Source organism: Panicum virgatum, chromosome 1K (genome assembly GCF_016808335.1).
Source record: "Panicum virgatum strain AP13 chromosome 1K, P.virgatum_v5, whole genome shotgun sequence".
NCBI classification, from domain to species: Eukaryota; Viridiplantae; Streptophyta; class Magnoliopsida; order Poales; family Poaceae; genus Panicum; species Panicum virgatum.
In genome coordinates, this window is record NC_053136.1 from 50,138,714 (window position 1) to 50,155,747 (window position 17,034).

The window sequence follows — 17,034 nt, forward strand, 5'->3', positions numbered from 1 at the left end:
TAAAAGTTTATCACGGATTCACGGTTTGACATAAAGTTTTACTTCCTGAAATGATGGCATGGGTGTACGAAGTTTTGAACTCACTGAAAAATTTAACTTAGCGTTCTTTTGGTGTCTGCACACCGCATCCGCATCCCCGCTAGAGACCATCAGGGCATCAGAGTAGCTTGCGGCTCTCAAAGTGTATGGCTTACTCTGTTCTTGTGAAAGCCGTAGCTTTCAACTGGAACCTTCAACTTCAAGAGAACAGTTCCCCCTGCAATCTGATAGCACCGGTTCTGCAAGCTCACCCGTGGAGCATGTGGCATGGAGATGGCCGGGGAGGTCGCTGATTGCAGTAGAATTGGTCAGAACCATGGTGAAGGGGTTCATGGAGCAGGTCTGACAAAATGCCAGCTGTCTGAAAAAATGCCGAACTGCATGGACACGCACACACCCGTCGCCGTCGGAGGCGTTCTTCCCGTCATGGTGAGCTAGGTGCTCTATCCAGTGACTGACGAAGTACTGCATCACGTCTACGACATCTATCTTTCAAAAAAAAAAACGTCTACGACATTTAACCTTGCCAAGGAGAACAAACCTTGCCAAGGAAACGTCTACGATTCGGTCAAGGAGAACAAACCTTTATGAAATGGAAATAAAGTTTCTCAAATCTGATTCAGTACTGTACTCAAAGAAAGGATGACAAGTAAGATGGTAAAGTACATGATAGCAGATAGCTTATGCTCAATTTATTTTTGTAGCGAGCAATACTGTTCCATCAAACCTGAAGCTTAGAGGAAAACAGATGACTGCAGGAGGCAATGCAGAGCTAGAGTTTATTACATTATCCCAACCTAATTTTTAGGCACCTTGCTAGAAGCAACCAGCTGGACCACCAAAGAAAAACTTGGCACCCACAATTGGTGATACATAATAACATTTCGGTTTTTCTGCAATAACTGGTAAATCTGATGATATAGGGATGCTCTGACCATCCTGGTCAACAAACTGAAGGTTGGACATGGATGCTGCACTTGGTGATGGTAAGAATCCACTGCCCATTGGAGGAGTTGGGAGGCTTCTTCTGGCACGTGATTCACCACCAAAAGCAATGTCACTAGCCTTTTCTGCTAATCCTGCAAACAAGTTTCCAGGATAGTAACCAACTGCTGTCGGGGTGTCATTGTCCATGCCGTAGTACACCCACCAATTTTTACTTGACCTCTCCTGTCGTTAAAGAAATAAAATTTAAGCGTACATGAGAAGGAGCAAACTATGCAGCTAAAATGATGGATCGGAAAAGGATTAAAAAAAAGTCTATTCGAGCTATTAGAAAAACAAAAGCAAGGTAATTTTACTAGCATGTATGGTTCTCTTCTTGAGACATGGCTTAATCAGCTGCAATGATAATTTCTAAGAAAGCACGGCGCTCTTGCGAACCATAGGCTACTGGAGCTCACTCTCAAGTAGCTGACTTGGATTTGAGAGTCAAGACCTGTGTTCTTCTTTTTTTTGAACAAAGACCTGTGTTCTTCTTAATTAAAGATGGGGGCGGTTTCCCCCTTCTGTCTAATCTTCGATAATGCCTAAGAAAGCCTACACATAGTTAAAAACAAACCAGGCACATTGTTTTGTGTTTGCCTATTTTTCCCAGTGCAACAAACTTGTTGGTGAGGCAATAACTGATTCTTACTAGAGGCAACAATTAATTAAAACATACAAAAGGAATTTGTTTCACATATAAATTATCCTAAGTATAATTGTTACCGCGCCTCCATCTTAAATATACGATGTTTTAATAATTAGCTAAAAAATAAACTAATGTGCTTGACCTCAGAGGGAGTACTAAGCATGGAGATGAATAGACAACATGGTGGTTCATACCTTGAACAATTTGACTGTAATTGTGTGATGGGACCCACCCGTAGTTGGAGCCTTAGTTATGATAGCACCCGGAGCTACTTTTGATCCCTGTTCCAATTGGAAACCAGGGCATTCCATGTTGTAGCACCCCTTTCTCCCATATCCATCTCCCTATTTATAATTATAATATGAAAATATTATGAAAGGGAAACTGTAATTTAGATGCTACTGAATATTAGGAAACGGGTAAAGTCCGTTTTTCAACCTGAACTATCACGATCGTCCGATTTTGGTCCTTAAACTATGAAACCGGACATCCTACACCTCGAACTAACGAAACCATTTGAAAAACAACCCTAGGCTTAGCCTAAGTCGGTTTTGCTACAGTACAATTTACAAATTTCTAGGATTTACACCTCTCTCAATTAAATAATGGAGAAAGTATTGTTAATATTGTCTAAAAATCATGATATTTTGCTGGGAGATAAAAAAAGAGACAAGGAATCTATTTTAGCAAGATGTGATACATTAGACATAATGGAATTTGAATTATAAAATTTTAAAAATGGGAAGAATTCAAAATTCCTTGAATTTTTAGGTCAGCTAAACCTTTGCTATAAATGCATTAAAAATATGATAATTCATATTTTTTTATTTATATTAATAATGTATTTTTTGTTGGTCCAAGTTTTTTTTGAAAGTTTTTGAATTCCTTCATAACGCTCAAATTTGAATCAAATTTGATTCCTCACATTTTAATTTGTGAATTTTCTATAGAACTTGGGACAATAAAAAGTACCTTATTAAACTAAATAAAAAATTATGTATTATCATATTTTTAATTAATTTTTATCAAAGGTTTAGGTTCCCTAAAAAATTCAAGGAATTTTGAATTCTACAAATTTTTAAAATTTTATAATTCAAATTCCATTATGTCTAATGTATCACGTCTAGGCAAAATAGATTCATTGTCTCTTGTTCTACCTCCCAGCAAAATATCATGATTTTTAGACAACATTAACTATGCTTTCTCCATTATTTAATTGAGAGAGGTGTGAAATTCTAGAAATTCGAAAATTGTACTGTAGCAAAACCGCCTTAGGCTGAGTCCAGGGTTGTTTTTCGAATGGTTTCATTAGTTCGAGGTGTAGGATGTCCAGTTTTGAAGTTCAAGGACCAAAATCGGACGATTCTGATAGTTTAGGGTTGAAAAACGGACTTTACCCTTAGGAAACATACATTCCAATGAGTATAGAAGTGAGCATATGAATCGCCGTATAGTTCTGGAGATACCTACAACACAAAAGCACAAAATGACTATATATTATCAAAGCAAAGAAAGTTATAGACATTTAATGAACTCTCGTTTTGCCACTGAAAATTTAAAATGTCCTTGAAAGCTCACTACAAAATGGACACTTCATCTAAGAATAGTATGCACACATGAAGAAGCCATAACTATCCTGGTGGCTAAATCTATGGGGCGACAGCAAATCAGCCATATGTACGGTGGTCATAACTTCTGCATATTGTATATTGGAGAGTGATGGTATATGGGATGAGGACAGAGGACGAAGAATAGGGCAAATTGGGTACTCAGGAAAATTTGACTAGAGAGGTGTAATGGAGTTAATGTCAATAGTATAGGGGCAAGGTTTGAACATTGCTTCTGTGCATGAAAGTGGCCTTTCAAATATCTCATAACTTATAGTAGCATATAAATGCCTTTTGCAGGTAAGAAATGTTACTATGCAAATGGGGAAGTTTATATACCATCCAACCGACACGAATAGAATTGTACGTTTCTTTTGACCCATCACCAAGGTTGGCAACCATAACTGAAGATGCGCTCATTTGGCCATGGCGAATATTATGACCATACACATCTATGGTTGAAACAATTCCAAAGTATTCATTATAAGGCTTTCCAGGAACTGATGCATGCGCTGCAAACTGCAATGAAGTATAAGAACTATGAAGTCAGGATTCCATGTACTACAAGGATCATATACATTAAAAATGCTTCAACATACAACTCCTCTAGTATTTAACTCTTTGTAATATATTCCACAAAATCCACTTGGTTCAGACAACTTTAGTTCTTTAGCAATGAAATAAATGAAAAAATAAATCTACTTAATATCATTTAATAATGGAGAATATCAAATGGGCATGTGAGAAAGTTTAGTTAAATGGTTGGTATTACATATTTGAACTATTAGAAATTTTATGTATTATTAATTACAGATTTCCTAAAAATATATTCAAACCATCTAAAAAATGTCATAACTGGCAAACACAAATTACTAGCATATAAAGCCTGCATGATTTTTCTTTATAGATATTGTGAAAGAATGGATATAGATATACATTAATTCATATATATATGTTCACTGTTGACTCACAAGATAATGATTAGTTGCCTTAACGTAGAATAGTCATAGAGTACTAGTAAACTTTCTCAATTACACTTTTTGGAACAAAAAAAGTATCAAATACTTTATTTATAATGTCACAGTAAATGAGCAATTCTTTGTCAATGATATATGCAATAGGTTTTTTTATAAAATATGTTTGCAACAAGTAGCTATGCAAAGTTTATAAGAAATCAATATCATAGAAAGTATAATTAGATAAAGTAGTGAAACTCACATAGGCCACATCATCAGTGTCACCATTTAATGCATAGGCTTGTCCCAACAACTTCGGAATAGAACTTCTCACCTCTGTCAAAGCCAAAGTCATATGTACATCTAAAAATGTTATTTTGTCACTTAGTGATGTGACATTTTTCTTTAGTGAAGGTGCGACAAGTAACAACTTGCGGGCTTGAGAGACTCCATCATTTATCTTCAGCGAAAACAATAAATGTCAAAAAGGTTAGTTCAGTAAATTTGTATGAACATTGAAAGATATTTTTAAATGCAAATTATGGTATATAGTAAATAAATTACTTAATATCTTAAATATGTTGTTTCACTACATTGTGGTTTTCTTTCAATACAATAAGATAAATTTTGCAAACCAAATATAAAGGAACACAGAAATAAAGATCCTCTTCAAGGAAATACAAACATATGTAATATTTTTATTTGACTTTTTACTTTACTTTGTAGGTATGATAAGTGTATGCACAAAGTCATGGATTTGCAACATGTACAACATTTATTTTTTACACCAAAGCTATCTTCATTATGTACTCATACGACACCTTTCAACACACAATTTTCCATTCCCCCTTTTAGTGTCTCCCATAGAAGAATATACTTAGTACAATCTGATGAAAATTTGCATACTTACGAATCAACTTTAGATAAACCATTGGTTAGAATTACGACATAGTTTAGACTTACCTCCTTAGTTGTATAACAATGTTCGCATCCTTCATACTTCTGAGGGAGAAATGCAACAAAGAGCAGCACTACAGAAAACAAATGAAGTCTTGACATCGTCGAATGCACAAACACAAATATTGATATTTCTTTACATATGTCCTCTCGCTCTATTGCTCTCTTTGTATATAAGTCTACTGAAAACCTGCAATAAGATATGTTATGGCTAGGATCATTTATTATTTGAGAAGACAATACAACCAAAGATATTAAAGGGGCAATCTTTTATATACTAGATATTAATGTGGATAATGATTCAAAAAGATATCTTAGAAAATAAAATAGGTGTGAATCAGATCAACTTTGGAGGAAATTAAATTTGCATAAATGACATATTTTGTTATTATGTTAATGGAAAATTCCTTTCTCCACTCGCTTGTAGCTACTCCCACATGTGTATCTCATGATATAAGACGTATCCGATCCAACGAAGGGTATGTATGTGAAGTATGTGTTCATACTAGAATATCTATGATGATATATATGTTGGGTATGTGACCATAAATAGAGTATGTGTACATACTTATTTTATATACTAATATTAAGGTATAATCATAGTATATTTAAAAAATAGGGCTACTTTTGAAAATTTTCATGTATATACCTTTGAAGTATCTTAGAATAAGTATATGAACATACTCAAAGTGATAAATAAGTATGCGGACATACACACGATGGTATACTGATGATGAGAGTAGCTACACACGAGTGTAGAAAAAAACTCGTCCTATGTTAATTATATATGATATCTATATATTAAACTGTATAGGAAGTATGCAAAGAGATATACCATAATAAAAAATATTTTTTAAGGTGCATAATCCAAAGGGAAAGATATGAAAGACAATCATTTCCACATCACAAATTAAAGACAAGAATTCAAAAAGATCTGTTAAGATTGTATATGCGGACCGCTATTTTGGATGAAAGCAAATGATTTGATAAATATAAAGATATTTTACACGCGATCTTCACATAAACCAAGCCTCTTATTTATGTCCTCTATATATGAAAATCTGAAGGAAATGAGAAAAGATATGGGAAGATATTATTTTTTAGAGTACAATTTAATTTGTATTAAGAATCTACATAGGAAGAATAGGTGTGTACCTAATCAAATTTTCACATGTAAAGAGAATTACCTGCACGTCATTTGATCGTTGCGGACCCTTACACCCATTTTCCATTTTAAAGAGAAAAAAGTCTACTTTCCCTCCTTTAACTATATCAAAAGTCTGATTTTCGTTCTTCAACTATAGAACCGGGTATCTAGTTTCCCCCAACTGCAAAAACCACATGTGAAACCGCCAAGCCGTTTGTTTTACCTCCCTCGGCGGTTTCACGAGCGATTTTTGCATTTTGAATTTCTTGTCTCTTTTTTCACTCAATTGAGGTTATAGACGTGGATCAAAAATCATAAAAATTGGCATAGTGGTAGAGGAGAGTACAGAAAACCCAATTTCACAATTTTTTGAAGAAAAAACTAAAAAATAAATTTTGAGAAAGAAAGAATTCAAACTTTATTGATTTTGTAAAGCATCAAGATGATCCATCTTTGATGAAATTTGAGCTGCATGTTACATATTAGAGATGTATCATTAGGGAATTTTTGTGCGTATAAATTCTATAGAAAAAATTTTAAGTTTCTTAGGAAGGGTCCAATTTAAGCCAAATTTGAACCTATTTAGATAGGGACTCGCCGAGATCAAGAACGCAATGGTGCAAGGAACACAAAGATTTATACAGGTTCGGGCCACCGAGAGCGTAATACCCTACGTCCTGTGTGGTTGTTTGTATTGCCTTGAGGATTGATGGTGATTCGTGTGTTTTGGAGGGGTCCCTGCCCGCTTTTTTATTGTCTGGGGGGCAGAGTTACATGAAAAGTCCTAGTCGAGTACTATTGGAGTCTTTTCTAATGTCTATCAGGTAGTTTCATTCTATCGACTAGTCCTAATTCTGTACAAGCAGTTACAATTCTGTAAGGCCTATTCTATGTGATACTTCTTACACTAGAATATTCTATGCCTGTGAGCAGTCCCATTGCCGCGGATCTGACACTACTCAAGCATTTGCATATTTGATTTATACATATGCAAACTCTTGAGTAGATTTTAAATTATATGGAAATAAGTAAAAAAAAATGGCTCAAATTTGACCTTTGGTAATAAACTCCAAATTTTGCTATAGAACCTATACTCACAAAACTTTCTCTAATGATATACCTATAATGTGTGTCACACAGTTCAAATTTTTCAAAGATGGAGCTCATCTTGATGCTTAAAAATTCAATGAAGTTTGAATTCTTTCTTTCTTTTAAATTTAAGTTTCAAATTTTTTTTGGATTTAAAGTTTAAAAAATTGAAAAATTAGGTTCTTGTACTCTTATCTACCACTATGCCAATTTTGATAATTTTTGAACCATGTTTGCTACCTCAATTGAGTGAAAAAAAAGATAAAGGAGAAAAAACAATGTAAAACCGCCGTGAGAGTTAAAACAAACAGTTTTGATAGTTGGGGAGACTCTATGCCCGATTTTAGTGTTGAGGGACGATAATCAAATTTTGCTATAGCTGAGAGAGGGAAAGTAGACTTTTGTTTTCTTTTCTAAAACAAAAACCATCTGCCTCAAAAATTTCTACTCATGCAAAATTGATCCAAGGGCTAGGAATTCAATTTTTTTGTTTTTTTTTGAAGCCTCTCATCTGGGTATAGCTGTAGTATTGGTTCGTACACGTGTACTCACACCCACTCTACGCACACACACCACACTCACACCCCACACGTATACAAACAACCTACAACTACACTCAGAACTGAACATCGCGTCCTTCTTGAGATCACCGAAGTCATCCATGGCTTCGTAGACGACGAGCACGTTGTTTCCCCATTGTGGCACCACGCGAGAGAGGCTGGAGATTTTAAAGAAGGGAACACTGTTCCCGAATGGGAAAACCCGCATCGAGCAGAGTCGAACGCGGGTGGTGGGCGCTACAACCAGCGAACCGCACCAACCGAGCTAACGCTCGTTACTTACTCAATAACACGGCCCATCTACAATGACCGCCGGGATCCTCCAGGGAAAAAAGGAAAAAGTCCTTTTAACCCCCCTGAACTATTGGTCGAGTCCGTTTTTCCTCCCCGAACAACGAAACCAGCCGAGCGCACTCCTTTGTCTTGTGAAACCGAGCACGCGGCCTCCTCGGGACGTTTCGGACCCGGTTTTGGCCGACGTGGCGCCACATCGGGTACACGTTGGCTGTCTCACGTGGCGGGGGGGCCACTCGTCAGCCGGGTGGGGAATAAACATTCCCCCGCCGCCGGCCTCTTCCCGAGGTGTCGGGTATCACAATTAGGGACACCCTAATCGGGGTACTAAAACCGCTTTTAAAAACACAAACACCTGTTAAGGCAACTAAGCCCACGGCCTCCTTCCAATCTGGAAGAAAGGAAAGGACTCAATAAAGCCCAGCAGCGGCCCATTCACATCCCCCTCAAACCCGCGGAACGATCTCCGCCTCGCTCGAGGGTCCCTCTCAGGCCCGCTGGACAATCTCCGCCTCGCTCGAGGGTAGCGGACCTACCCTCGAGCGGTGACTCATTCTCCGCCTCGCTCGAGGGCTCCCTTCGGGACCCTCGATCACGCACGCACCTCCGCCTCGCTCGAGGGTAGCGGATCTACCCTCGAGCGGTGACTCATTCTCCGCCTCGCTCGAGGCCGTCTCTCAGCACAAGGGACAAACGGCCCCGCCGCCCAACCGCTCACCGTACGAAGGCATTGAAAGCCAGCCACTCTGCCACGGCTCAAAGGACATGCGGCGTCAGGCCACCACTCCCACAGTGGATGTGACCGGGGTCCCATCCGCTGACTTTGGTCACCGCTCTGCCGTCCCAGAGGCGGTAGCAGCACTGTGGGACATACGACGCGGGACAAGACGGGTCCGGCACTGCTCCCGTTACTATTCTGCCGACACCGACCATCCGGACTCACCTCCCAATGGAGAAGGGGTCAGGCGATGTCACGTGTCCTTCCAAGAGGGGCACTCAGCACGCACAAGCGGAGTTCCGGACCCCCCCTCTTGTGGAGTCCGGGACCTCCGCGCGTCCCCCGGACCTCCTAGTGTGCACGCCCGCACTCCGACCGGGGGGCCCGGGGCCGCCACGCACCCCGCTGCCGCTGGTGCATGCGGGACTCTAGTCCGTAGGGCCCACCGAACGCCACCGCGCCGTATATGGAAGACCACACATCGGCGACGCGCGCCGCCTACAGGGACACTGCAGGACGACCGGCGCAATCCTTGCAAAACCGAGGACGAAATCCAGGACGGCAGCGACGCGCGCCGCCTTCCCACAGTGTACTTCCTACAGTGTCCAACCACTGTACCCCCGCGATTCAGGGGAAAACGATGACTTCCATGCCCCACTCATGTGCACCGCCCCTCCTTGTGACTATAAAAGGAGGAGGTGGGCTTCCTTTAGCCGGGTTGTTGGTAGCGGGCTCTCTGGCTTCTGTCTCCCAAGAGAACTCTCAGCACTACTGAGCACTCATCTCAACCGACTCCACTCCTAGCAGAGTCTTGGGAGCTTCCCTCTCTCTCTCGCCTCGCTTGTATCCCCTACTACAAGCACTCCGGGTGCAAGATAATACAGTGCCCTCGCACACCCCCTTTGCTGGACGTACGGCCCCGCGGCCGGAACCAGGATAAACCGAGCGTTACTGTGATTGCCTCTTGCATTATCATCTAGGACGAGGAAACACGCAGCATTTACTCGTTGGGATCCAGGCCCCCAGGTCGGGACACCGACAGTTGGCGCGCCAGGTAGGGGGGCTACGTGACTTTTTTCTCTCTTTTTCCCATTTGATCTTCAGGGATGGCGGGCAGATCCAACCCATACCCTATGGGTGTTTCGGATCCGTTCCCAGCAGGACGCGTGATCTCGTTCGGGAGTCTCGAGTTCAGGGCAACCGGCAACGGTTACCTCATGCAGCTCCTCTCTCCCGGACGCAACCCCATCGCTCCGACTTCGCCAGCCCGGCGCAACAGGCGCTCGGGTCGGCGTTCGCGACAAGCACGCGCGGAGCGTCGTCGTGCGGCACACCACAGCTCCCCCACGTGGGTCGAGGCTGGCATGTCGCAACTCAAGACATCATTAATCCCTCCGTCGAGTTCAAGAACCCGAAGGAGTCAGGCCCCTCGTCCGCTGGGCCCTCCGGCGGAAACCCTCCGGCGGACGAGGTCGAGCCTATGGACATTGGTTTCGGCACCACCTCCGCTGACGAGGCCGAGGCAATGGAAGTTGACGAAGCCCCCACTTCGCGAGATTGGCGCATCCAGTACCTCGACTGGATGATTCGAGGGGTCCTACCCTCGAACCGCGCTCAGGCGCGACGCCTCGCCAGGAGGGCCAAGTCCTTCATCCTAATCGACAATGAGCTACACAAGCGCAGCCCCTCGGGTGTCCTGCAGCGATGCATCCCCATCCCCGAGGGCATGGAGCTGATCCGCGACATCCATGCTGGCGTCTGCGGCCATCACGCCGCGCCTCGTACCCTCGTGGGTAATGCGTTTCGGCAAGGCTTTTACTGGCCCACCGCGGTCGCCGACGCCACCGACGTTGTGCGGACCTGCGAGGGTTGCCAGTTTTATGCTCGAAAGACACACCTCCCGGCACATGCTCTGCAGACCATCCCCATCACGTGGCCATTTGCCGTGTGGGGACTAGACCTCGTCGGCCCGCTGAAGAAGGCGCCCGGGGGCTTCACCCACTTGCTGGTGGCGGTCGACAAGTTTTCCAAATGGATAGAGGCTCGACCCATCGGCAAGATCAAATCCGAGCAAGCAGTCCTGTTCTTCACCGACATTGTCTTTAGGTTCGGGGTCCCGAACTCGATCATCACCGACAACAGCACCCAGTTCACAGGCAAGAAATTCTTGGCGTTCTGCGACAGCTTCCACATACGTGTGGACTGGTCAGCTGTGGCACACCCACAGACGAATAGGCACGTGGAGCGTGCCAATGGCATGATCCTCCAAGGACTAAAGCCAAGGATCTTCAACAAGCTGAACAAGTTCGGCCGGAGGTGGCTCACAGAGCTACCCTCGGTCATTTGGAGCCTAAGGACGACCCCGAGCAGAGCCACGGGTTTTTCTCCGTTCTTCCTCGTCTACGGCGCCAAGGCTATACTCCCCACTGACTTGGAGTACGGATCGCCGAGGCTCAAGACATACCAAGAGCAACGAAACCAGCGAGCTCGCGAAGACTCGCTGGACCAAGTGGACGAGGCTCGAGACATGGCGCTCCTCCACTCTGCGCGCTACCAGCAGTCCTTGCGAAGGTACCAAGCACAGAGGGTCCGGCGCCGAGACCTCAATGAAGGGGACTTGGTGCTGAGGCTTCGACAGGACAATAGAGGCCGCCACAAGCTCTCACCTCCATGGGAAGGACCGTACATAATCGCCGAGGTGCTCAAGCCCGGCACCTACAAGCTGGCAAACGAAAAAGGCGAAGTCCTCATCAACGCTTGGAATATACAACAGCTACGTCGCTTCTATCCCTAGAACTTTAAGTTTTTTGTACATTTGCTTATACTCGCATCTTCAATTTCCCGAAGTAATAAAGTACGTTTTACTGGTTTATTTTTGGGAACCATCCGGGCCCTCGAAGGCTAGGATGCGTGCTAACTCTGAGGTACGCTCGGCTTTACCCTCGGCAAAGCCGAGCCTCCCTCGGGGGCTACTACGGGGGGAACCCCCGAACGTCCCTAAAAAGTCGCCAATGTTTTTCGAAATATTTCCATCTCGACCCTAAGTTTCTCGTATCCTTGGAAAAAACGGACGCGAGGCGTAAGCAACTACGGTACGGGGCCAGCCGAGTCGTGGGGCCGCCTACGCCTCCGGGATACGGCACCCCCTCACCACCCTACGCCTACGTTGCTTATGAACGCGAACCCCCTCGCAGACGTTCGTCCAAGTCGCATACAGGAACACGGGAATAAAGTAAAGGAACACAGGCTCGAACACGCAAGGCCTCGACAGGCCACACATTCAAATTACGAAACAAAATCTTTTATATTCATAGGATGCGATTACAAAGCGCGACTATGATATAAACACTAATCTGTTTACAATGGGCTTCGAGGCCTAACTTTCCTACAGGCTACCATCCCCCCCCCTTGCGGATCTTCAGGGGCATCGAATTCGGCAATGGGAGGGATGTCTGCCTCGAGCTTCTCGGCGAGAACGGTGGCGAACTCCTCCGCGGCTGTGTCAGCTTCAACCATGATGACCGACGCGGCGTCCGCATCCGCATCATCAGGAACGACGTACCCCGACGACACCCTCTGGAGATCCATGAGGTAGTGCGTCGAGGCCACGGCGAGAGCCCGCAGGACACCAAGGCGGAAGGTGCTCTTGGCATGTTCGGCAATCCGACCGCCTAGCGCGCGCAAGCGGCTGATCACCGAACTGCCCGAGACGGCACCCTCCCCCTCGAGTTCTTGACACACGCTCACGGCGGTCTGCTCCAGCTCGGCAAACTCCATCTGTGCCGCCGTGAGCGCGGTGTGGACCGCTTCCTTCGCCGCGGTCTCGTCCGCCACCTTTTGCCTCAGCTCTGAGCAAAGGAAATCGACATTAGCCACGAAAGAAAACAAATCGATGAAAAATCGAAGGTACTCACCCGTCATGTTCTTCTGCGCTTCCTCCCTCTGGGTACGGGCGGCCTCTTCGAGCGAGGACAAGGAGGCTTCCTTCTCTCTAAGGGCGGCCCCCATGTTCTGGAGGGCCACCTCCTTCCCCTCGAGGGCCAAGCCCTTTTCCCGGAGGGTCCCGGCGAGCGCGACCACGGCTACCTCTTTATGGAGGAGCTCAGCCTTCTGCTGCTCGAGCGTCGTGCTGAGGCGCTGCAACTCAGCGCTCTACACCTCCGCCTCGCGAGCTCTCTCCTCGAGCGCCGTCCGAAGGCGTAGCAGCTCGGCAGTTTGCGCCTCGGCCTCCCGGGCCTTCTGCTCCGCTGCCGCCCTCTGGCCGTCTCGCTCACCAGCAACCCGCACCAGCTCCTCCTCCAGCGCCTGCTGACGCGCTCCCAGGTTGGCCATTTTTGTGTTGGCGTCGATGTTTTTGAGCACCAGCTCGGCGTTGTGTTGCCCGAGCTGGCTCATCTAGGAGTACAGCCAGTTCATCTCAGTGCTCTTTTCACGCGAGACTTGCCTCAGCTGCTGCAAAGGGGGAGGGCATGGGTGAAGACGCGTGAAAGCTAAAACCGAATCCGAGCAATTTCTGGGGGGAAATATTTACCTAGCTGACCTGGTAATCCGCATTCTGATGGAGCTGATAGGCGCGGTCGAGGGCCTGCAAGATCTCACGACCGACGCCCATCTGCTTGTTCCAGGCCTCCTCCTCCTCCTGCTCCTTGCGGAGGAACACCGAGGGGACCCCGGACGGGACGATCGCCCCGAGGTGGCTCCCTTCGGACGACCCCGCTTCGAGGACGCCCGCGCTGGCCGACGCGAACTCGGCGATGTGTGCGGCAGCGCTCGCCGCAGCAACGGGGTCGATGTCCATCGAATCCCCGTACTCCTCGCTGCTGTTCGGCAGCTCCACCACCGCTGTCACACCCCCTTGCGCCGTCGGCTCAGGCACTACCACAACGGTACCCTCGTCCAAGGCCTCCGCGGGCCCCGGCGCAGGGGCTCCTTCCACCGCCGGTGCCTCTTGCGCCGTATCCTCCTCTGCGACGCCCACGCCCTCGGCCCTCGAGGGCTCGAAGACGAGGGTCTCCTCCACACAGTCGGCAGGGCGCTCCTGCGCACCCCCACCGGTCTCTCCTTCCGTATCTGGTCGGGCGGCGCTGGCCACGTCGCCCTGACCGGCCTCAACTTCGATGGCCGCCTGGGCAGCGCCACCGAGACTGCCCCGGCCGGCCTCTTCACCGGCATCGGCCGCCTGAGCTGCCGCTTCGGCACCATGCTGGCCGGCGTCGCTCTGACCGGCGTCACCCTCCTCCTCCTGTGCCCGAGCTTGCTGCGCCGCCTGGGCCCCTCGCGCCATGGCCTCCCGTAGCCTAGCGGTCGCCGCCTCGAGATCCACGGTGGGCTGGGGCTGCGGCGCCGTGTGCAGAGTGCTGCGTGCCCCGGTCTTGAGAGCCTTGGCCGGGTCAAGCCGCACTGCATCCTTGGGAACGGCCCCGGGGCTAGAAATCAAGAGACGCGAGTTGAGCAGGATCGAGAAATCCACCAAATACGTAACAAAAACGAAATCCAAAATACTTACCCAGATCGAGCACTCATGCTCCGCTTCCTCGTGGCGCTCCTTCGAGCCCGGGGCATCGTGCTGTCCCTTGAAGACTGCCCCGAAGGCGCCCCCCTCGTGTCGGCCCGGTGGCTCGGGGCTGCCAGCACGGACGACTCCTCTCCCGCCGCAGCCTCGTCGTCACGGATCAGCACCTAGGGCGCGGGCGTCTCCTCGCCGGCCGCCGGCGGGGATGACTCCCGCGCCGCACCCTCGAGGGAGGGATTCACCGATGGCCCCGCTATGGCCCTCGGCTCCTCTGGCACCACGGTCGCTCCCTCTTCTTCGTCCCACAGGTAGAATGGTGGGGGGCTCGCGCCCTCCCCGTCCCTCCTCGGAGCGTGGTCCTCGGCGTCCGAGGCCTCCTCCTCGTCCTCCTCCGAGGACTCGGGTGTGGCGGACTGCGGCTTCCCCTCCGCGCGAGCGAGCTTGCACGCCTTATCGTGACTCGCCTTCCTCTTCCTTTTCCTCTCGGCCTTCGTCTCCGCCGCGTTCTTCCACCTCTTCATCTTCTCCGCGTGGAGGCGATTGATCAGGCGCTGTTCTGGGACCGGGGGCCTCGAGGTGCCGCACCTCAACCCCTGTAAAACACACCCGAGATAGGATCAGGAGAAGGGAACTACACGACGCACGACGAGTTCGAAGCCAAAACTTACCAGGGAAATATACCCCGGCTCGGGGCGCATCTTGATCCTCCAAAGATCCGCGGGATCTTGGGGAAACTCTGCCACCGCGTACTTCGCCCTCCGAGCGGCGTTGGTGTGAGAGAGAAGCTTGCTTGATGTCCTCGAGCCTTCAACCTTGCTCCCGGGGGTGAGCTCGAAAATCGGCAGGGCCCTTTCCACAAGAGGGATAACCCTCTACCGGTGGAAGTTCGCGATAACGACCGCTGCCGTCAGCCCCTTCCTCGCCAAACGCGCCAGCGCGTCGGTGAGGCCCTCGAGCCTGGCTTGTTGCGCTGGGGGCGACACCCCCCAGTCCCACTTCGGCGGTCGCTCCCGGAGAACTTTGTTAGTCAACGCCGGGAGCGCATCCTTGTGGTTCCAAAGGTAGAACCACCCTCGGCTCCACCCGGAGTTGTTTGTTGTCATCTTGCTCGAGATATAAAAGTTCTTCCGGGTCGGGCGACGCTACCAACCACCCTCGGCTCCACGCAGTATATGGAAGACCACACATCGGCGACGCGCGCCGCCTACAGGGACACTGCAGGACGACCGGCGCAATCCTCGCAAAACCGAGGACGAAATCCAGGACGACAGCGACGCGCGCCGCCTTCCCACAGTGTACTTCCTACAGTGTCCAACCACTGTACCCCCGCGATTCAGGGGAAAACGACGACTTCCATGCCCCACTCATGTGCACCGCCCCTCCTTGTGACTATAAAAGGAAGAGGTGGGCTTCCTTTAGCCGGGTGGTTGGTAGCGGGCTCTCTGGCTTCTGTCTCCCAAGAGAACTCTCAGCACTACTGAGCACTCATCTCAACCGACTCCACTCCTAGCAGAGTCTTGGGAGCTTCCCTCCCTCTCTCGCCTCACTTGTATCCCCTACTACAAGCACTCCGGGTGCAAGATAATACAGTGCCCTCGCACACCCTCTTTGCTGGACGTACGGCCCCGCGGCCGGAACCAGGATAAACCGAGCGTTACTGTGATTGCCTCTTGCATTATCATCTGGGACGAGGAAACACGCAGCATTTACTGGTTGGGATCCAGGCCCCCAGGTCGGGACACTGACACGAGACCTCCATTCTTCCCCTTTCGCCTCGAACCCTAGATCTCGACGGCTGCTCAGGTCGACCTCTATTCCCCAGCCGCGGCAGACCGCAACGAGCTTGGTCCCCCCGATCTGGTGGGATGTCGAGCTCGAGCTCAGTTCGGGCACCATGGAACGGAGATGGCTCGAGCTCCACTCGGGGTCCGTGGAACGGCGATGGCTGGCGCCGCCATTCACCCATCCCGTACCGCAGAGGACCATTCGACTATGAGCCGGCCATGAACTGCCATTGCGGTACGAGGGCGGCGCTTTGGATCTCGTGGAGTGATGACAATCTTGGAAGGAGGTACTTGAAGTGCTACAATGCTCGAGTAAGTCCGTAGAGTAGTTTACTGGATTAAGATTTGTTTGTTCTTCGTACAATGTGTATTCAAAATGGATGATTGGGAACACTTTGCAATCTGGAGGATGCGGTTTCATGGGATGGTACGAAGGCCCTGTCGACCTGTTGGTGGCTTCCTTGCTCGTGGACTTGCGTGATGCTGTTTGGGCTATGAGGCATGAAAGGATGGAGTTGAAGGCTGCTCTTGCCGATGCTGTGGTGAAGATGGAGCTGCAGAAGAAGGAAATTACTGCACTGAAGGAGGGTAATGTTGCTGTCGATGCTGTAAACAGGGCAAGGTCACAGAAATGTGGGATGATGAAGCTCTGGGCTGTTGGTGTGGTTGTTTGCTTGGCTGCTGCTGGAGGTTTGATGCGCTTAGGTTAGGCTGGTAATATGTAGGTGTCAATGCTGC

At 48.2% G+C, this 17,034-nt stretch overlaps 1 protein-coding gene across 1 annotated transcript; it reads right to left on the bottom strand.

Moving 5' to 3' along the window:
• Positions 1-855: 855 nt before the first annotated feature.
• LOC120656173 lies at positions 856-14,202 on the bottom strand. Its single transcript, XM_039934209.1, has 4 exons — positions 14,047-14,202; positions 3,619-3,798; positions 3,085-3,138; positions 856-1,209 (listed from the first exon to the last, which is right to left on the bottom strand). Exons 1-4 carry the CDS (start codon positions 14,200-14,202, stop codon positions 856-858), a joined length of 744 nt encoding a protein of 247 aa, XP_039790143.1.
• Positions 14,203-17,034: the final 2,832 nt, after the last annotated feature.